This window comes from Dermacentor variabilis, chromosome 5, assembly GCF_050947875.1.
Source record: "Dermacentor variabilis isolate Ectoservices chromosome 5, ASM5094787v1, whole genome shotgun sequence".
Lineage (NCBI taxonomy): Eukaryota > Metazoa > Arthropoda > Arachnida > Ixodida > Ixodidae > Dermacentor > Dermacentor variabilis.
The window spans coordinates 40,368,764-40,390,110 of NC_134572.1; the positions used below are offsets into that span (position 1 = coordinate 40,368,764).

The 21,347-nt window shown below is 51.6% G+C and overlaps 2 protein-coding genes across 8 annotated transcripts in view; one reads left to right on the forward strand and one right to left on the reverse strand.

The window, feature by feature from the left end:
• The window catches only part of rols (zinc-RING finger and ankyrin repeat domain-containing protein rolling pebbles), a 312,403-nt gene that overhangs the window by 254,036 nt on the left and 37,020 nt on the right, over positions 1-21,347 (forward strand). The gene's annotated exons all lie outside the window — the stretch shown is intronic.
• LOC142582445 (uncharacterized) lies at positions 7,252-9,007 on the reverse strand. The gene has a single exon (XM_075692169.1). The coding sequence runs from the start codon at positions 8,668-8,670 to the stop codon at positions 7,252-7,254; it is 1,419 nt and encodes a 472-aa protein (XP_075548284.1). The 5' UTR covers positions 8,671-9,007.

Here is a 21,347-nt window from a genome sequence, read left to right on the forward strand (position 1 = left end):
AGAAAAGAAACAGAGTTACATCGCGACATAGGCGCGTAGACTTTATCTTCTATCGCCGATATAGGAAGATTCGCAAGCTTTCGGCCGCGTGTGTGCATGTACGTAGGTATCAATCAGCTCTATCTGTCACTCGATGTAATAGTCTCCCGCTCGCGCCCGTTCCCCGCAATACACGGTAAACTGAGATCCCAGCCCATTTCCCGACGAGAATTCTCCGCCTATATGCGTGCACGTAGGCCACGCAGCGTTTTCAAGATCGCATTCTTCCCGTCGCCGCAATGTCCCGCTGCCCTTCGCGTCGTGCTCGCCCGGGCGGGTTCGCACAAAAGTTGTCTATTCTCGGTCGTGCAGTTCCTATTCCGGGACCGCGGACCCCTCCGACTGCTCGTCGCCGTCACCGGGTCGTTCGCTCGTGCTGCGATTAATCTTCGCCATCGGGGCGCGCGCGCACGGCGCCCGGTCGGATCGGGACCCCGGGGATAATGAGCCGCGGGCCGCTGTTGGCGGGCCCGATGCCCCGCTCCACCTTCGCCTCCTCTGCAACCCGTACCACGAAACCGGACGATCCGATCGACGAAACTACGCGGTTGCTGCTGCCTTATGTAACCCGCTTCTTTTTGTCACAGCTTTTGCCGCGCTCAGTCTGAGCGCCCTGCATTACCTTTTTGTCACACGCGATGTAAGGAGCACAATTGCTCTCCCGCGGATCGTGTCGTTGGGACCTCTGACGAAACTTCTCATTTGTAGTCTTTCTATGTGACCAGCACATCATGAGAGAGAGAAAGGAGGAGAGGGGCATAAGTAAGAGCCATGGTCCTCCGGCTGGGCTACACATCCTGCCTGACGTGATTATGTCCCTTAGGGCGGGTTGTGCATACGGAATGAAGCCATTACGCCCTTATAACGACGCATCTCTTTCTCAACGTGGGAAATCCGCGTCGTATACGGATCTGGGAATGAAAAAGTATAGCTATTTTTGTAGCGAGCGACGGAGCGCGTGCCGTAAAGGTTAAAGGACGTGTCACATTAGTTGGGAGGACTACTGGATAGAAGCTTGCTTGAAAAGCCTAGGGGGGCTGCTGCCCTTGCAACATCCACCAACGCGCTTGTTCAGGCTAGTTGATATTTGTACATGCTAATAATGCTGGGTTTAAATGCTACTCGACGAGAAAGGTTCGAAAGAAATTCGCACGCACAAAAACGGCACGGACGAAGAGATCGGCATTTTGGTTCAAGTGAGAATGACTTCTTTAACTATTCAAAGAAACGAAATGCGAATGCTGAAGAGGTTTTCGAATTTCCTCTTTGGTGGCTTTCGTCGATGCACGTCACTGCAAAGAATATGCGGAAAACAACATCCCACTTTGAATTGCATTTGCTGCTCACGTGACAATGCTCGCCCTGTTGTTCGTTGCTCAAGATATTAATCAGGCATGCACCTTACTAGATGCAATTCGTCGTTGCAGTTTGTGGGCAGCCCTTGCTTTTGTAGTTGCTTGTGCAAAAACCACCTTGTTTTCCTTGGACATGCTCTCCTACGCCGGTATAATGCGCCCGAAAGTTCTAACCTTGTGCCCGCGCTACTTTCTTGTATCTGTCGAACAAGTCTTGCTTATTTTAGATCTGTTTTTGTGCTGTGGCATCGGCGAATAGGCGCGTCCGTACCGGGGAGCCGAAATAGAGCCAATCACAACACGCAGACATGCCGCCACGTGACAGGAAGCCAGCGCCATCTGCACCCCACGTGCAGCCCTACTGTACGTGCGGGGAGGGCTGATCCCCTTTCCCAGGCTCAGCTCGTCCCCGTGGAATGCTTATTTCCCCACCTATCCGCCAGGCTCTCCGTACATTGTGTACGCTCGCACGGAAACCTCAGGCCGTCGAGCTACGTCAGCACCTCGGGTCCTTTTTGCTTCTTTCCGCTGTTTCCTCTCACGATATCTGTTTCGCTTCCTCCACCCCGGTGGAGAAGAATTTTCGGAATGATCCCTTCTTCTCCGGAGGGCGCTTTTAAACGTCCGCTTTTCTCACGGAGCCCCCGGGGACCTGAGCACCGAGCGACTCTGGTTCTCTGTTAGGCCGCGACAGCGTGTCCGCGCTCAGTTTTTGTTCTTCCGTGGCTGGTATGTGGTGGCTTTCAGAACGACCTCGTCATCCTGCTGTGAGCTTGCGACGAACACTGCCTGGAGGTTTTCGTGACGTCTTATGTTCGGCTGCTGAGTGAGCTTGATTAGACGGCATCGTGGTCGGGGCTATGACAGTACGTCTCTTCGCTAAACCTCCTTAGCGGAGAAGAGAAGGTCGAAACCGAGTTGCCTTCTAAGTCTGCCTGCGGATGGTGCACCTAAATGGTCGTGGACATGTGGACGAAAAAAACAGCGGTGTTTCTCGGAGAATAGACAGTGGCCGTTCGTTTGGACAGCGATCGTCGACTCGCCGCGCCTTTGAGAGAGAAACGCTCGGTTACAAAAAGCGCGATGTGAGTGACGTGCCAAGCCGCAGCCCCCGGCTCTTCAGCGGATTACTTAGCGAAGCATCGCAGAAGAAAAAAAGAAACAAATATGAGAAGATGAAACAGCGAGTCGCAGTGGTTGATTTGACTGCGCTTTTTTGTGTGACACGGTAGACACCGAATATGTGTGCCACATCAACTCATCGATACTTGCCCACCAAACATCTCCGTACGTAAGTGATGTGCGTGTCCGCCTTTGTTATCTTTGTTCCTCGGTGAGTCAAGTGGATCTTCGTCTTCGGCTCTCGATGAACGCAACCGCAGTCATGGTGGAGCCGTACTACCCGAGACCGGTCAAGGCGAAGCCTTCTCGGAAACGGCCCTTCAGCATGATAAGCGGACTGCTAGGCAAGAGTTCAGGTATGCGGAGGCCGGATATGCGTAAACATGTGCGATAATATGCAAGTGCCATTGCCGGACTTGAAGTAAGAATAGAGGGAGGGCAGGGACGCGAGTATGTAGAACATAGATATGGAACTATTTTTGCACTTCCTAACGAAAGCTTTTGCAAAACAGCGTCGAGGAGTTACACCGTATGAATGCCCTCTTTATGCGTGTCTGTTGCATTATGCCATATATATTGTCACGTAGGTGACTGTGATCTACCTGGCACGCAGGCAGACAGAAAGGGACACTGCGTCGGCGGTAGACTTAAAGAGAGTTTAATGGGCGAACTTGTGCCCGAAATCAAGCGAATAACGCGGTGACGGCGAAAGCAGCAAGCGCGTCTGGGGCGTTCGTCGGACTGAGCCAGCGCAGGCGGTGGTCCCGCATTTATACGTTTCGCGTGCATGATCGAAACGCGTCAAGCGACGCCGCCTGCGGCGCAGCGACGCCGGTCGCGTCGCAGCGACGCGAGCTGCGTACCTCGCGTCGCTAGAAGCTGAAATAAACGCACGTGGCATTACCCCCCCGTGAAAAAGCATCGCCCCGATGCTAAAGAAAACAAGAAACCTGTAAGCATGCAAATACAAAGGATAACGAAAAAAAAAAAGAATGTCTGTTAGTCCGCTAACGCTCAAAAAACTTCTTGAGGCGCGCGACGTGCACCATCTCAGGTCGTGCGCGACGTCGCTGTGACTGCGTCACTCCATCGGGCACAACCTCGTACACCAGCGGTCCAAGTCGTCGAGTTATCTTGTAGGGCCCGAAGTAACGGCGCAGGAGCTTTTCACTGAGCCCGCGGCGACGAATTGGTGTCCACACCATAACGCGGTCACCAAGTGCGTACTCTTGGTCTCGTCGTCGTAGGTTGTATAGACGGGCGTCGACGTTTTGCTGCTCTTTAATACGCATTCGGGCTAGCTGACGAGCTTCCTCGGCACGTTGAAGGAAGCCGGCAACGTCTGCATGGATGTTGTCGTCTTCAACGTGAGGCAACATCGCATCAAGCATTGTGGCGACTTGGCGACCGAAGACAAGCTCGAATGGCGTCATCTGCGTTGTCTCCTGTGGCGCGGTGTTGTAGGCGAACGTCACGTATGGAAGGACTTCGTCCCAAGTCTTGTGCCCGACGTCGACATACATGGCGAGCATGTCGGCGAGGGTTTTATTTAAACGCTCCGTAAGGCCGTTTGTCTGCGGGTGGTACGCTGTAGTGCGCCGATGGCTCGTGTGGCTCAAGTGCAGAATCTGTTGCGTAAGTTCAGCTGTGAATGCCGTACCTCTGTCCGTAATAAGGACCTCGGGTGCACCATGACGGAGAACGATGTTCTTTATGAAGAATCTGGCGACCTCGATTGCATTTCCCGATGCTAACGCTGCTGTCTCGGCATAGCGCGTAAGATAGTCCGTTGCTACCACTATCCACCTGTTCCCGCAAGTGGATGTAGGGAAGGGGCCAAGCAGATCCATGCCTATCTGCTGGAATGGTTTCCATGGTGGCGCGATTGGTTGCAGGAGGCCGGCTGGCCTTGTAGGCGGTGTTTTCCGACGTTGGCAATCTCGGCAGGTTTTCACGTAGCGTGCGACGTCTGCGTTCAGGCCCGGCCAGTAGTATTTCTCTTGAATTCTTCTGAGAGTTCGAGTGAATCCCAGATGCCCTGCTGTCGGCTCATCGTGAGACGCTTCTAAAATCTCTTGCCTTAGCTTGACCGGCACGACGAGTAGATATGCCGCTTTGTACGGCGTGAAGTTCTTTTTCACAAGCACATTGTCGCGCAGGCATAGCGATGAAAGCGCGCGTCTGAATACTTTTGGCACTGAATCGGTCTTCCCTTCGAGATATTGAACCACACAGCGTAAATCAGGATCGGCACGTTGATCTTGTGCGAAGGTGTTAGAGCTTATGGGCCCAAGGAAGGCATCGTCGTCATCGTCGCAGGTCGGGGCGGATTCAACAGGGGCTCTTGAAAGGCAGTCGGCGTCAGTGTGCTTTCGGCCTGACTTATACACGATGGTGACGTCGAACTCCTGTAGTCGCAGGCTCCAACGAGCGAGGCGACCTGACGGGTCTTTCAGGTTAGCGAGCCAGCACAGAGCGTGGTGGTCACTGACGACCTTGAAGTGCTTCCCGTAAAGATACGGCCGAAATTTTGTGACCGCCCAAACGACAGCGAGGCATTCCTTTTCGGTCGTCGAATAGTTCAATTCGGCTTTCGACAGTGATCTGCTCGCGTAGGCGATGGCTCGCTCCAGGCCGTTCTTCTTTTGAATCAACACAGCACCGAGTCCTATGCCGCTTGCATCCGTGTGGATCTCGGTGGCAGCGCTCTCGTCGAAATGGCCGAGTACTGGCGGTGACTGCAAGCGTCGTTGAAGTTCGCGAAAAGCGTCTTCTTGGGGCTTCTTCCATGTGAACTGCGCGTCGGCTTTTGTAAGGCGAGTGAGAGGCTCTGCGATTCGAGAGAAATCTCGGACAAAACGCCTGTAATACGCACAGAGCCCCAAAAATCTACGGACAGCTTTCTTTTCACTGGGTATCGGGAAACTTTCGATGGCTGCCGTCTTTTTGGGGTCCGGACGCACGCCTTCGCGATTAACTACGTGACCGAGGAACAGGAGCTCTTCGTAGGCGAAACGACATTTCTCTGGTTTCAGAGTGAGTCCCGACACCCTAATTGCCTCGAGCACGGTCTCCAGCCTATTAACGTGCTCGTCGAAGGTGGATGCGAAAACGACTACGTCGTCGAGATATACGAGGCATATCTGCCATTTCAGCCCACACAACACGGTGTCCATGACACGCTGAAATGTCGCCGGCGCTGAGCATAGTCCGAATGGCATGACTTTAAATTCGTAAAGACCGTCCGGCGTGATGAAGGCAGTCTTCTCACGGTCCCTCTCATCGATCTCAATCTGCCAGTAGCCGCTCCGGAGGTCCATGGACGAAAAATACTTGGCACCGCACAGTCGATCTAACGTGTCGTCGATTCTCGGAAGGGGGTAGACGTCTTTTTTCGTGACGCTGTTGAGACGCCTATAATCGACGCAAAATCGTAGGGTACCGTCTTTCTTCTTTACGAGCACCACGGGTGAAGACCACGGGCTCTTGGACGGCTGAATGACGTCGTCGCGAAGCATTTCTTCAACTTGTGTCTTGATTGTTTCACGTTCTCGCGCTGAAACGCGGTAGGGACTTCGGTGGACGGGACGAGTCGATTCATCGGTTATAATGCGATGCTTCGCTATGTGCGTTTGCCGGATCCTCGACGACTTAGAAAAACATTCGGAATATCGCAGAAGAAGGCGACGTAGCTGTTCTTGCTTTTGTTGAGGCAGGGCGGGGTTAATGTCGAAGTTCACCTCATCAGCCACAGTCGACGACGCTTCATGGGACGACTCGGAGAGCGCTAATGCGTCGCTTATTTCGGCGAACTCTTCCAAGAAAGCGACCGTCGTACCCCTGTTGAGGTGCTTGTGTTCGGTGCTGAAATTGGTTATTAGCACAGCCGCTCTGCCTTCACGCAGGTGGACGACACCGCGTGCGACGCAAATCTGGCGATCCAGAAGCAGCTGCAAGTTCGCTTCGACAATCGCATCGCCGCTTGAGGACGCGTCTGTTTCAACGAGTGCCATGACGCCAGCATTTGGCGGGAGGCTCACTTGATCGTCGAGGATGGTGAACGCGGCGCGATGATAATGATTGCTTTGCATTCTTTCTGACCGTTTTGTCGTCAGTGTTATGGTTTTCGTCTGCAGGTCGATCACCGCACCGTTTTCGTTCAGGAAGTCCATCCCGAGGATTACGTCGCGAGAGCAGCGCTGTAGGATGATGAAGTTCACAGGGTAGGTGTGACCGTGAACAGCCACTCGCGCAGTGCATCGTCCCGTCGGGGTTATGAGGTGGCCTCCTGCTGTGCGTATTTGAGGACCTTCCCATGCGGTTTTGACTTTCTTTAGTTGTGACAAAAATCGTCCACTAACGACGGAGTAGTCGGCCCCGGTGTCGACGAGTGCAACCACTGGATGTCCATCTACGGTAACTTGTAAGTCGGCACTTGGTGTTCGCGTTCGATGTCGATCCGTCACCGACTGTGCGGTCTGTCGCTTCGCACGGTCGCGGCTGCGTCGGGTGGAAGCCTCGTTGCAAGGGGCTGTTGTGGCCTTCAGACGCGTCATCGAATTTGTGGTGTCGGGTCGCGGCTTCGTGTTTTGTGGCGTCGCTGCGTCGGGTCGCGTCGTGTTGTCGGAATGCAACGAGGCGTCGGAATGCGTCGAGGCGGCGGAATGCGTCGTGGTTGTAGGAGGGTTTTTCGGTCTTCGCTCGAGAGCGGCGTCACCTCCTGACGCCGCTGGCTTTAGTTTCCCCTACGAGGGCTCGGTGACCTCTCCCTCGCGTACCCTTGGTACGGCGAAGACGAACGGCGTGGGTAGGGTGACGGGGACCTGAAGCGACGTGGGGCGGCATCTTCGGTCGCTCGAAGATAGGCTTCGATTTCTCGAGGCCGTTGGCCAGGAAGGGGTCGCGGTGCGTCGATGTTGTACCCGCGGAGGCCCATCTGACGGTAGGGGCACTCTCGTAGGAGGTGGCCGGCTTCACCACAGTGAAAACAAAGCGGTCGTCGATCTGGGGTTCTCCAGATGTCAGTCTTCCTCGTGGTGATTTGCCGGAACGTGTTTGAGCGGGCGGCCTGCTGCGGGCGCGGCGGTGGCGGGTAGGCTTGGCTGCGTTGAGGTGGCGCGTACGTTTCCCGCCGCCAGCTGGTTGGCCTCGCTTGGCTTTGCAGAGCGGCGGCGTAAGTTGAAACGCGTGGCTCCGGGGAAGGTGGCGATAGGGCTGGTGCCGTCTCGGTAGGATCGAGTGTGCCCAGCGCTTGCTGGACCTCGTCCCTTACAACGTCGGCGAGCGAGGATATTTGCAGAGGTTGCGCACCCGGTAGCAACTTGCGCAGCTCGTCGCGCACGATGGCACGGATGGTATCTCGAAGGGCCACTGCGGAGGCACTTCGGGAGTCGTCGCAGTCTGGCGGAGGAGCGCGTAAGTTGCGGTCGTATTGCTTTGCGCGAAGCTCGAGCGTCTTCTCGATAGTGGCCGCTTCGCTAATCCATTCGGCGACGGTCCTCGGCGGGTTGCGAATGAGAGCGACGAAAAGTTGCTCCTTGACGGCTCTCATAAGGTACTGAAGCTTCTTGTCTTCAGTCATGTTGGCGTCCGCATGGCGGAAGAGCTTTTGCATTTCTTCCGCAAAGACGGTTACGGATTCGTTTGGATGCTGCTGACGAGTTTGAAGCAAGGCCTCAGCTCGTTCTTTGCGTAGAATACTTGCGAAAGTTGCAGATAAGTGCCTTTTGAAAGCCTCCCACGTTGTCAGGAACAGCTCTTGGTTCTCGTACCAGGTTCTAGCAGAGTCTTCGAGAGAGAAGAAGACGTTCCGAAGTTTGTCTTCGTCAGACCACTTGTTGAAGGTTGCAACTCTTTCGTAACGTTCCAGCCAATCTTGCACATCTTCGCAAGTGGAGCCGCTAAAAAGCGGAGGTACTCGCGGCTGTTGGACGACGAGCGGCGCAGGTGTGGTGGCGGCTTGCATTGGTGACGTCGAGCGGTGGTTCACACGGCGACCAGGGGCAGGTAGTGGTCCCAATTCAGCCGGCAGTCCTTGTAGTCGGCGGCTGCTCCGGGTTTCCTCCTTTTTGTCTTCTCTGGAGCTGTCTTCCGCGTCGCCGGCTCCAGATGCACTTGGGCTGGTGTCACGGCTTTGAGGGGGTGTCCGAAGCATAAGCACCTCCACCAAAATGTCACGTAGGTGACTGTGATCTACCTGGCACGCAGGCAGACAGAAAGGGACACTGCGTCGGCGGTAGACTTAAAGAGAGTTTAATGGGCGAACTTGTGCCCGAAATCAAGCGAATAACGCGGTGACGGCGAAAGCAGCAAGCGCGTCTGGGGCGTTCGTCGGACTGAGCCAGCGCAGGCGGTGGTCCCGCATTTATACGTTTCGCGTGCATGATCGAAACGCGTCAAGCGACGCCGCCTGCGGCGCAGCGACGCCGGTCGCGTCGCAGCGACGCGAGCTGCGTACCTCGCGTCGCTAGAAGCTGAAATAAACGCACGTGGCAATATTCTCGTCGTGTCGCGCGTTTACCGCAATACTCACCGTAACGACAACTCTAAATATCACGCAAACGGTAACGTTCAGGTGCTGTTTGGGGCATTGCGTAAACATGACAAAAGCAAATTTAACGTGTGCGAGGACACGTGAAGACGAGGCACCGTTTCTGCCGCAAAAATCAAGAAGCTGTATTCGTACCTTTACGACTGATGCACCAGGAAAAAAAAACAAAAATAAAAATGTTAAACGTTGGAACCACGCTCGAGGTCACAAAAACACAGAACGTGTCCAGCCTTCCGAGCGTCACATAAGTAAATGCGAAAGACATAAATGTGAAGGCTTGTTTGTCTTTTCCCTCCATCGTGCCCCCAACTCACAGCACCATGGCTTTCTGTTGGTAGGCGGAGTACGTCCCTCCCGCCGCTCTGTCCCCGTGATCGTCGCGTGTCTGACGCGCTGCGCGCCGATGATGAAGAGCAGAGCCCCGCGGAGTGCGTGTCGTGACGGCGGCGGCTGCAGAGAGCACGCGCCGTTCGCACTCTGGCTGGGAGTGGATGGGGCCCCGATGCCCCAGCTGCATGTGGCCCGCCGCCGCGTGCTTCTTGGTATACCGTACATCAAAGCCAGAGACACGGGCTGGTTTCATCCGTAACGCACAGCAATAAAGCTTGTGAAACATCTCCGGGCCGCTGCCAATCTTCCGCGGTGGGTGCCACGTTCTCTTGAGAACGTTCGGCAGGGCGCATTCTCGGGACGTTCAATGACGTTCGGGATTGCACAACGCTTTCAATTTTATCCTCGCGTAGAAACACAATCTAAGGCAATCGTGCGAGCAAAAAACCATCGATCGACCGACTTGTCTTCTCTTGACACACCTGATCGATGCCTATTTCACACCGGCTGGCATTGAGCGCTTCGGCTGTTTTTCTTGTCATCAGCCGTCCGATCAGTACGCGTGCGTTCGGTGAGCGTTTGCTGTTGTGTAGCGTTATTTCTGGGTCTGTCTTGGCTTAATAACACTTTCGAAGCTGGAGTCTCTTTCTCTCTCGGGCTTTCCTTTTATTATTGTCATTGCAAACGCTTTGTGTGAAGCAAGTAGGCCTCTGCACATCAAGTGCGACGACCGCGGAGCGCGCGTTCTCCGTCCTGCTGAACCAGGGATACGAACACCTGCGACCCCTTCCCTCTGTCATTTTATGTGATTTGCGCGAAAGTATCGGACCGCCATCTCTTTTAGTTCAAGACTAAATTGTTGTTCCAACTAACAAGCTGTTGTCGTTGCTTCCTTGCGAATGTCATTGAAGCTAACGACAAGGTCACAAACAACGATAGATATCTGGCAGTGACGCGCACCCCTGCACTTCAAGAATTATGATGGGGTGTGCAAACTTTGCACCCAGGTGTGGCGGCTAGTGCGTTTAGTCTTCACTGACACAGCGGGGGTGGTGCTGAAACAACAGCAGGGTACAGTAACGTAATGGCGACGATAGGTTGCGAATGTTTGAAACACGAGAAACAGGAGGGAGGAGGGGGCTTTTTGAGGGAATCTCCTTTTACGCAAGTCGCGCTTCAGCACTGCGCTGCCTTCATAGCTCGTTCCCCGTGGTGTGTTACGCTCATGGCTGTTCGTTCGTGCATTCGCAGTCTTCGCGAAGGCCGACCTCAGCCACGACTAACGCGCCGTCGGTCACGAAGGCTGACTTCGCATTTCCGCGCCAACTCCCGCGGCGATGGCCGCGCGCACGTCCGCCGGATGCGGCAGTAGCTGCACGCGGCCGTTCTTCTTCCTCCTCCTCCTCCTCCTCTTCATCTCTCCTGCTGCTATGGCGACGGCGCCTTTGCTTATTTGCTCGGTCGCGGGGCGCGCCCGTGACGACGACGAAGACGGCGACGAGCAACATCGTGGGGCCCGCAGAGCCTTTGCGGCTACAGGCTCACGACGAGCACTTGACCCCGTTGCTTTCTGCGTAATACCACGCAACGGTCCTGCGACTTCAGATTTCGTGTAGCGCATAGCGAAAGCGGCCGTGATGAAATGACGGCGTTTCCTATGCGTTGCTCGGAAGACACGCAAAACAGCGCTTGGAACGCAGGCAAACGAGCGCGCGCATTGTAATGAGGCAAGGCGGCGCGTTAAGAATTAAATAAGCGCGACTAACAAGGGAAAGTGGACAGCTTGAAGAGATGAATAAATGTAAATCAAACTTTGAGGAACTCGGAACGAAGAAAAATTCACTCAAGAGTCTAAGTCGAATGTCGTGACCAGTGAAAATTGTCATAGAGAAGCATAGACGTTTCGGGCACCGCACGGGTTCCTTGTTTTTAATGGATAGCGAAGAAGCAGGACCGAGTCTTACGTTCGAAGGAGATTGCGAGGAACTTCCATAAACCTCTGCACATTTCCCCGTGTCAAGTTTAACATTCAAGGTTAGCACGTGCTATTTCCCTCTTTCTTTCTTTCTTTCTTTCTTTCTTTCTTTCTTTCTTTCTTTCTTTCTTTCTTTCTTTCTTTCTTTGATACTGGGAACGAAGAGAAACATCAGTTCGGTAGCTCTTACACGTTCAATAGCGATGATCCGGCGATTTCGTAGCAGGGTGTAGCCTCTACGTCATGCCTACCGTTTCTCCTTAAAGCACTTCCTTTTTCTCTTCGAGATTGAAGTGTATACAAACGAGAACGGGTGGCGTTATCCGTCTAAGAGTTTCCGCTTTTCCTGCGGTGTTCGAAGGTCTCTTTCGATCCGCTTAGCGCACCGGTGCGACGATTTACCTATTCATATTTTTGTATCCTGTTTGCACAGTCTCCAGGATTCTTGTCTTCCGCACGCGTCCTGGCAGTGGGCTTCTGAGAAGCAGCTTTTGTCTTCTTTCTTGCTTTGTGTATGCGACTTGTTTGCGTCCTCGAGGTTTCTGTGAGTACTCAGCTGCCATGTCCTGCTTGTGGCGTTTCAGGAAATGCAGTGTCTTTTGAAGTGGCATTTCCATAGAAGTTATGGTGCGACGCGCCCTCGTAAATTGAGGCTTTTTCGACTGTGGCGATGCCCGTGTGGCCTTTATCTGATGCTTCTAAAATCTGTAATTGGTAGACTCGAGTGGCAGGAATGGGGAAGGGGGCCTCTTTTGCTTTCTATAGGCAGTGCTCTCTAAAAATTTCTCGTCATATATTTAATTATCTTTGAAGACAAGTCTTACTAACTATGCTAAATGTTAGCTCAACGCTTATTACATGCATTATATACGCACGATTAATATAGGACCATATACAGCTCATACCGTCCTCTCTTTCTTCATTGCGTGTGCGTGCCTCGTCGCGTCTCCATTTATAGCGCAATTAGCCGTGGTATTTTCTTCCCCATAAGTCACACACACAGGTAGGGTATACAGCCTACAATACACAAGTGTTGAAACAAAAATACTGATTTTATTCAATACACAACGTCGTTTATATTGTCCCATAAATACGCTGGCATATTTTTTAAAGGTTTAGAGACATGCGCGAAAACCCATTACAGATGCCTGTATTGTTCGCTTCTTCGTGGGTGGTCCCCTCTGAGGCGAGGCCCGGTTCTTCTTCGTCGTAGGCGAATTCGGTTAGCTAGTGCTTGCCGAATGCTGCATTTAATTCAGAGGACTTGCATCGCGTTCTTTGTGTCTGCGGCCGTTTCACACGTGACACGTCGCAGACGCACCCTGCAGGTCGCGATACATTAGCGTCGCGAGACTCGTGCCTTGAGGCTCGAGAAGTGGTCAACTCGCGGATAAGTTGGTCGGTGCAAAGGCGCTTCTGTTCTACGTTAAGAGACGCATGAGTCATTGAGACTTAGTTGGTGGCTTTGAGTACGCTTGCATGTTTTCTTATGTTGTTAGTGTGTGTTCGTTGAGTGCCTGTCGCCTTACGTGTCACCATTCTATTTTTCGCGAGCAGCGTGTTAGGCTGCCAGCCAGACTATAACCTATCGGGCTTTCCTTAAAAGATCGTTGACACGCATTTGCAAAGTTGTAGAGACTGTCGCACGCGCTTCTCGCGCATGGAAGGATGACGCTTGGCAAGTGTGAGAGTTGGGAAACATCTACTATATATTGCGAGCGCAACGCATGCCCTGACTTTCATCTTCATCTTTTCTACATATCATCATCCATAGTACATCTTCATCTGTATATATCATCACCAGCCGCACAGCTTGACCCTCGTGGTGGCAGCACCAGCTCGGCTGGAATAAAGCGGTCCGATAGGAGTGGTGGAGGTGCGGGACTTTCATCTTCATCTTCTCTACAGTATAGCAGTTTGATGGTAAAGTCCATCTCCAAACGTCGGACCTGTGGCATCGACATTATCCTGACGTCATGACACAAAGCCTGCAGACGCGGTTTAGCAATAAGGCTCGATGGCGTTCTCATAAAAAAAAATATACAAGAAGGGTGTGGGCGTTTCTCCATGACTGCGCTCTCGTGTGGCAGACGCAACGATCGCAGTAATGAAGCTAGCCAATGTATAACGACGTCACGGCGCATCTACCTGCTGCGAAACAGAAGCTGATTCATACAAACCAGTGTTACAGTAAATTGTTTATGGCGATCTGGTGCTTGCCAGTATTTATTAAATTGTATAAAGGGATTGGACAAGCTTACTATAACGAAACAAACAAACAAACAAAAAACGACATGTCGTAAATGTCATATGTATGCATCTTTAATGTCACCACCTTTATTTCGCCACCATAAAGCAAGTATACCGAGAGTGAAGTCGCACACTTAGGTCCAAAATTAATTCACAAAGGAACGCAACAAGAACACAATCCCTGTACCTCTTACACTGTAAAACAAAACAACAAATTTACGCCCACCGCGGTATCCCAGTGACTATAGCGTTGCGCTGCTGAGCTATAGAGGTCGAGGGTTCAATCCCGGCGGCGGTGGCCGCATTTCTATATGGGCAACATGGTCAGACGCTTGTGTGACCTCAGGTGGTCAAAATTAATCCTGAGTTCCCTACTACGCCGTGCCTCATGGTCATTTCGTGGTTTTGGCACGTGAAATCCCAGAATGTGAGGTAAAATGTTTACACCTTTTATGATTATGGTTTGTTCCATGTTTAGTGCTCTTACCCTTGAGGATAATAAAACGTATTGTACGCGGAAACAAGCTCTAACTACACCTGCGATAAGAAATCCGTAGTTGCAAACAGCCTTGTAATAATTATCACCACCTGGTGCGCATCGAAATATCTGACACGAGAGTTTGACAGTGATAGCTATCAAAGTTTATCATACTGTCGTGTTGTCTTTCGTTGCTATCATCATGTTTACTTGCTACAAAAAGGCTTGAAAAAAAAAATAAAACTTCATCTGTGGTCATTAACGACTCGATATTTCCTTGAGGGTCACACAAGCACACACACGCCGAGCGTGTGTTTTGTTGGCAAACTGCGGTCGAGAAAGGCGGGCTCTCGGGCGCCACGAAATGATGGGATCCGTGGCCAGGAGGCGAAGACGTGACCACGATGCTATTCCCGAGTCTACCAGCGAAAACGGGGCTGGCTAGCCATGAGACAAACCAAGCACTCGTTATACACCCCTAAGGGCTTTAAAATGTTTAGTGTGTATATAGGAATCATTGGTTGGCATCGTTAAGCGCTGCATGCAACCTATGGCGAGGAGCCACTGCCTCTTCGACAGTTTGGCTTCCTCTGTGCAATCTGTTATCACGGAGGAACGCCGAGCGTGTGTTTTGTTGGCAAACTGCGGTCGAGAAAGGCGGGCTCTCGGGCGCCACGAAATGATGGGATCCGTGGCCAGGAGGCGAAGACGTGACCACGATGCTATTCCCGAGTCTACCAGCGAAAACGGGGCTGGCAGCCATTTTCGGTGGGCCTCGAGCGTTGCCGCGACCAGAACGGTGACACAAGCAGAATCAGTTATACTTGTGAGGTAGTAGTTTGGACGATGCACCGACGACGTTCAGCCCATAATCAGTGGTTAGTTAAGCTGCTGGGCGCTCGCTGATTCTCGTTTAATAGCTGGTTCTCTGCACACGAGCATTCGCTGTTGTTTGCTGTCTACGTCTGAATATATAAGTGCGTACAAAATGCTCCTAATTATTGGTCAGACACTCCGGGCGGAGACTCGATGGGACGGCATTTCTCTTATTTCTTATATTGCATCCCGGTGAGCAGCAGGTCAGTGGTTTGTCTTCTGTCCCGTAAGGTCTCTGTCCTCATGTATAAACTAATGAACTAAACCGCGCACATGGTCGGTGGTCCTAAGGGCTCGGCGTTAGCCGAAACGAGGTACCTGGCTTGACTTTGATAAATGGCTAAAAAATGAATGAATGAATGACTCGACTGAATGAATGAATGAGAAAATTAACGGCAACGCGTCCCCCTTCGCTTTGGGCCGCGACACTCTTCCCCAGCTGCAACGAGTGGCGTATACGCTTGGTTGAAAACCTTGGTACAGACGCTCCGCGTACCTCCCACAAAGCTCATCATGTGTGTAGAGCCTCAATCTCTATGTAACCGGCACTGCGCACACGTGAGGTCCAAGTGCAAGCGCCAACGAAATCTGCTGCTCGCGAGGGTTCACCTCGAGGACCCGATTACGCTTATCTCGTCTTCTTTCTCGCCTCCTAACTATCTATATATAGTTAGGGAGAGTCGAGCGCCAAGGCCGCGCTTCACGCTGTAGTAAAACTCGCTGCGTCATTAGAGCCGCGCATTAGTCATCCCCGTGGAGCGGTGTGCGTAGCATCCTCATTAACCTGGCGACCCTCGACGCACTTCCTGGATCACCCGCGCGCCTGCCACGGAGCTGCGGCTCTTAGTTCCCCCGACGGGGCGGCACGGGCAGCCGAATGAATACAGCCTCGTGCGTATGCAGTGTATAGTACGTACACTCGAGGGACACAAATGGAGAGACGGTGGCCAGGTCTCGAAACTGTACGTTCTCCGAGTCGTGCGCCGACCGAGCGAATCTTTCGGCCGCGCACGCTCCAATAAATTAATCATCACCGTCCCCTCGCGGAGGACAATGCGTGCGCTGCCAGCGTGCGCGCTTTGTCCTCGCCCGCATCCACGCGCACCTCTCTCAGGTCACGCCTTCGCCGCGGTGGCGCGAGCCTGCCAGATCGCACGACGAAGCGTCGCGAACCCAAGAGACTGAGACGGGACACCTGCGTGCTTGCAGCGCGCGTTCCCGATACAAGAGAGGCATTTCGAATCAACCAAATACGCACTATCCTCGGGCGCAAGTTTATTTTTCGGGGTGACTTGCGTCGGCTGTCCTTAGGTACACGATAATGAAGGCGCGGGCTGCTCGGCCCGCACCGCGGGCGACCGATATACTGAGACGTGATTTAAAGTGGGGACTTCAGTTCGTAATGGCACGCAGCTGCGAGTGCCATCCTGTAGTCTTATGCGAGGTTGCTTAGTAATGTCCTATAGCTATAGTCTTACGAGTGGGCGCTTCGCATGAGAGTGCAATCGATACTGTGATGTAACCTCGCACCTAACATAAGGGCAAAGAGATTGGTTGTATTACACGATGGTACGACGTTGCTAGTTAAGATTAAACTTCCTGTGCGAGAATTGTCATCTTGATTTTTTTAGTGCGTTGAAATCTTTGAACACTCGAGTTTCTGTACCTATATCGGTCTTTTAATTGCAGCATCTTATCACGTTCGCTTTTCTTGTATGCTTATGCAGTGACCACAGGTTATTTGGGCGTGGTATATACGTTACAGCATAACCGTCGATTCCGTAGCCTTTGTCGAATATTGCCCATGTCGGCTGCTCAGCGGCGTAATTTGTACGTCAGAATGAGCTTCCCTACACAAGAATTACTACAGGTAACCCTAGCACTGTGACCGTGGCGTAGTACACCGATTTGTCTAACCTTCGAGGTTGTGGCTTCAGACGTTCTCGTGGCGTTACGTTTTGCACTTCTCTCTAACTTTCCAAGTAATCATTGTGCACACGCAATCATTGCGAATTGCTGCAATTTCGTTCTATATTATCGATTTGCAAAGTCACAAAGCCGTCGGAAGCCAGAAGAACCATGTATGGGCAAATCCGTGCACTACACATGCCCATCATTTCCATGCTCTGCATTTGGGTATGCGTAGTGGTGCGTGCTTCACGCTGAGACTCTGGCTCTGTGCATCGGTACGCGTTATTTTTGCTCTACTTTGAAGCATTAGATATATTCACGCAGTGTTACCGCCGCTCCGGTGGACCAAGGGCATGCATACGCTTGGAAAAGTGACCACTTCACCGCGTGCCACCCCTGTGCCACGAGCACTGTGTCGTTAGGGAGTTCACCTCATTGCTATTCGGCAACGCGTCTGAGTCAGGAACAAACGGAACAAAGCGATGAGACTTTAGCGTGAAAGGGAACAAGAGGAACATAGCAGCGGCCCCTGGGGACTACAGGAGCTTAACGCTGTCCAGGAGAGCGCATGCAGTATGCGCAGCTATGTGGGCCCGGGGATCCGCGTCCTGACGGGGCTCTGAACCCCGACCTGACACGGCTCCCTGCCTGCCCTGCTGACGAAAGGCAGAACCGTGGCATCGAACGGGATACGCTAGACAGCGGCGTCATCAATTAGGCCTTCTATTGGGCTTAAGCAAGGGTCATGCATATGCGAAAGCCGCGCGTAACTGCATTACCAGGTGCTCTGTGCCGCGACGTCACTCTGGTATGCTCTTGGTTCTTTCGAACCGCGCTTTGGGCCGCCGCTTCTGCGTTCCATTAGGGAGCTGCGCTAGGCACGTATGCGCTATTTGGCCTGCGCTAAACGAGTACGTTATAACGCAGCAGCCCCGTCTAATTATTGCGCATTGCGTTCCATTGATGGCGTCTCTGAAAAGCTCAGACCTGCCAAGCGTGATAGTCACGTGTGCTCTAATGGTGATTGTTAGGCGTTACTTTGTTACAGCGCAATAAAAACTGGGAGAAAGTTTTGTTGTTATTCGGTATATTGAGGCGAAAACGCATTCATATTAGTTGAACGGTGAGCGCATGAGATTTTCTTTTTTTCTTTGCCCGTCAATAAAGCAAAAGCGAATTCTTTTTTTCATTTTCATATGGTAGCCGACTTTAATTAATTTAAGGTGCCGTGTTGAGATGTAGTAGCTGAATCCGATTAATCTAAAATCTATCTTGGAAGATCGCCATCCTAGTAAACAGTATACTGGGATAAATTATTCCGAGTTTCACATGGGACTTTTGCAGCGTGGTATCTGGTATGCAGAATCGAAGCAAAGCATAATTCTAACGCGCACATGGATACCACCCACTGAAACAAGGGGGGAAGAATTACTGCAGAGTCTGAAGCTCCCCACCCCCCCGTGCAATAGCTAAAGTTAATGCTGCATTCTAACGTGTTTGCTGCGATCTTTCCAACGCATGGCAAACTACCCGTTCACATATCCCGCTTTGCTTATCGTTCTTTCGGTAACTTCCTCTCTTTTATTCTCTTCCTTTCTCTCCTTCTTTCTCTCTCCCTTTCTCACAGTGCTGAGCAGCGGTTGCTTTTCAGCTGGTCGTGCATTCGGCGCCCTAATTTGCATACTTGAAACGCGGGTGAAATGAATTGCGTTCCCTTCTTCTTCGAGCATGTCTTTGCTCTTTCCTTTCTTTCTTTCTTCTTTTCTTTCTTTCTTTCTAGTAAGAAGAAAACTAAACAAAGGGCACATCTTTCACACTTGAGATAAATAATTGAGGACATATTTCTGCCTCGCTCTGAAACGCTGCTCCGAATTTCTACGCTAGTTCCTCCCACGGGTTTTCGCGTGCTCGGCCTTGTCTATTCTCACTTCCTCGGAACGACGTTCGCGTCGCGGCCGGTTCGTACGCTTCCGCGCAGTGTAGAGCATGTATACTCGTTTTGCGCGGCGCGATGCGCGAATCCGTGCCACAATGCGCACTCCGCGCCAACAAGCGTCCATTTGGTGCTGCTCAAGCTCATGCGCAAGCGATTTGTCGGTGCATGATTTGCATCGATCAATGCTGAAGCGTTCTGGTTGAAGAGCTTTAGCTTGGCGTATGCGTGCTAGCGTTGCAATATCAATGGCGGCATATAGACGGAAAAGTCGGCGCCGTGGCGACAACTTGCAACACTGTGATGCGTTATAACTCACAAGCGTTCTACTTTGGCACGACTTTACTTGGATAGAAAAGGGGAAAAAACAGACCAACGAAGCATGTTTGTGGAGTTTATGTCGCCCCCGACACCTTTTCTGTTTAGCACACCCTACCATTTGTTCGGTAGACGAAGGAAGCATAGTCGCTTTTGCACCTTGCATGAGCTGTGCATGCTTTGCTTGAACAGAACTTCACAAGATATCGCCGGGAGGCAGTCGTAATTGGTCCACAGGCAGCTTCGAAATTCGCAGCTGTTTCTTTCGCAGAAATAGCTGCTGCGTAACTCGCAGTACTTGGGAAACATTTCAAAGTCACTCTGCCAACTACAAAGTCTGTTGCAAGGCCCGCTAGAAGGTTTTTCCTATAGCAAGTCTGTCGCTTCGAAATTCAGAAGGTTGAGAAACACCGTGCCTCCCCAATCTCTGGTGCTTGAGAGCAGCGAAAGCTCACCAGGCTATGTACGCAGTCCGACTAAGGGCCTGGAAACAGGCGCAGTGTGCTCGAAACTTTTGGCACAGACTGTACGCAACTGCTGCACCGAAGGCGGAAGCCGCCATTTGCAATTTTCAAGTTTTCCCGGGCGCAAGGGGGGGGGGGGGGGCACACTCACTAGAGAATCGGCGAGAAAGGAGATTAAGACGCGCCCTGTAAATGCAAGTAACTGGCCCGATTCAACGCGATCGCATTCACGAGAGGAGGAAGAGGAAAAAAACAGCAGCTACGGCTATTTGGAGGATGTTGTGGGGATAATCATATCAATTACTAGTTTCATCATCATTAACCCCATCAGCCCGATTAAGACCGCTGCAGGGCAAAGGCCCCGAGGTCTCCAATTGCCGTGCTTACGGAAGCCGCCCTAAACCCACAAATCTTCTCATACTACCACTCCATCTAATGCTGTGCCGCTTTCGAGCGTGTTTCTCTAACGCAATGGTGGTTATGCGTTCTCATTGCGTTACCTGACCAAATTTTGTTCTCAGTCGCGGTCGCACCTCATAACGCTCTTTCTTTTCACTTTGCACAAGTGTCTAGAAGAGCTTGCCTCATGCCGACGGCAATTCACCTTATACTGTATTCTTTCTCTGAATCTCTGCTAGAATATCACATGTCAGCGTGTTAATACACTATGTCTACCTTTATACCGAGTGTCCCAGCTAGCGTTATACAAAACTGTTCAATTAAAAAAATGAAAAACACGGTGCAAAATACAGCTATAGAAAGCGTGGTGTTCGGTGGCCACAAGTCTCATGACCAAACATTGGCCGGTCTTAAGATCGCGTCTTGTACCGCATATCTTAAATCGTTTATATATATATATATATATATATATATATATATATATATATATATATATATACGCAGGAAAGAGACGACGAACTTTTTGGGAGACTTCTTTTTCTTACTTAACGTTTTCGGCTGGTGGACCAGCCTTCGTCAGAGTACACTGTACTCTGACGAAGGCTGGTCCACCAGCCGAAAACGTTAAGTAAGAAAAAGAAGTCTCCCAAAAAGTTCGTCGTCTCTTTCCTGCGTATTTTACGTCGGGTCCAGCGTGCTGAACTTTGAAGAAAACCCCTATATATATATATATATATATATATATATATATATATATATATATATATATATATATATATATATATATATATGTGTGTGTGTGTGTGTGTGTGTGTGTGTGTGTGTGTGTGTGTGTGTGTGTGTGTGTGTGTGTGTGTGTGTGTGTGTGTGTGTGTGTGTGTGTGTGTGTGTGTGTGTGTGTGTCTTTTTTTTTTTTCGTTGAACAGCTTGGCTAACGTCAGCTGGGACTCCCTATGTATGCCTGTACATATCTCCTACCGACAGGCCTATCCTCCAACACGAATATCAGAGACCGCAATTTGCGCAGAGCTGAATTCCCGCAATCTTGCAAGCCCATCCTCCCCTAACGACTGAGTGCATTGCGGACGCGACCCTCGGAATCGTTTCGTGATCATTCTTTTGTAGAAAAGCGCGTACATTTCAGTGAAGGACGCTCTCAAGTTCGAGTTGAGCACAAATCTTTCGGGTGGCCTGCGTCGAATCCGAAACGAATGGCCGCTAACGGAATCACGCCGCGTACGAAAACAGCAGGGTCCGTCTGCGTGAACGCGCCCCGCCTCCTCTCTATTCAGATGAGGCGCCATCTTTCTCCACCCCGTTCTCTCGCTCCTCGCGCGTGCTGCTGTT

Excerpts from the sequence above, each read along its gene's own strand:
- LOC142582445 (XM_075692169.1), bottom strand. The coding sequence starts at position 8,670 with ATGCTTCGGACACCCCCTCAAAGCCGTGACACCAGCCCAAGTGCATCT.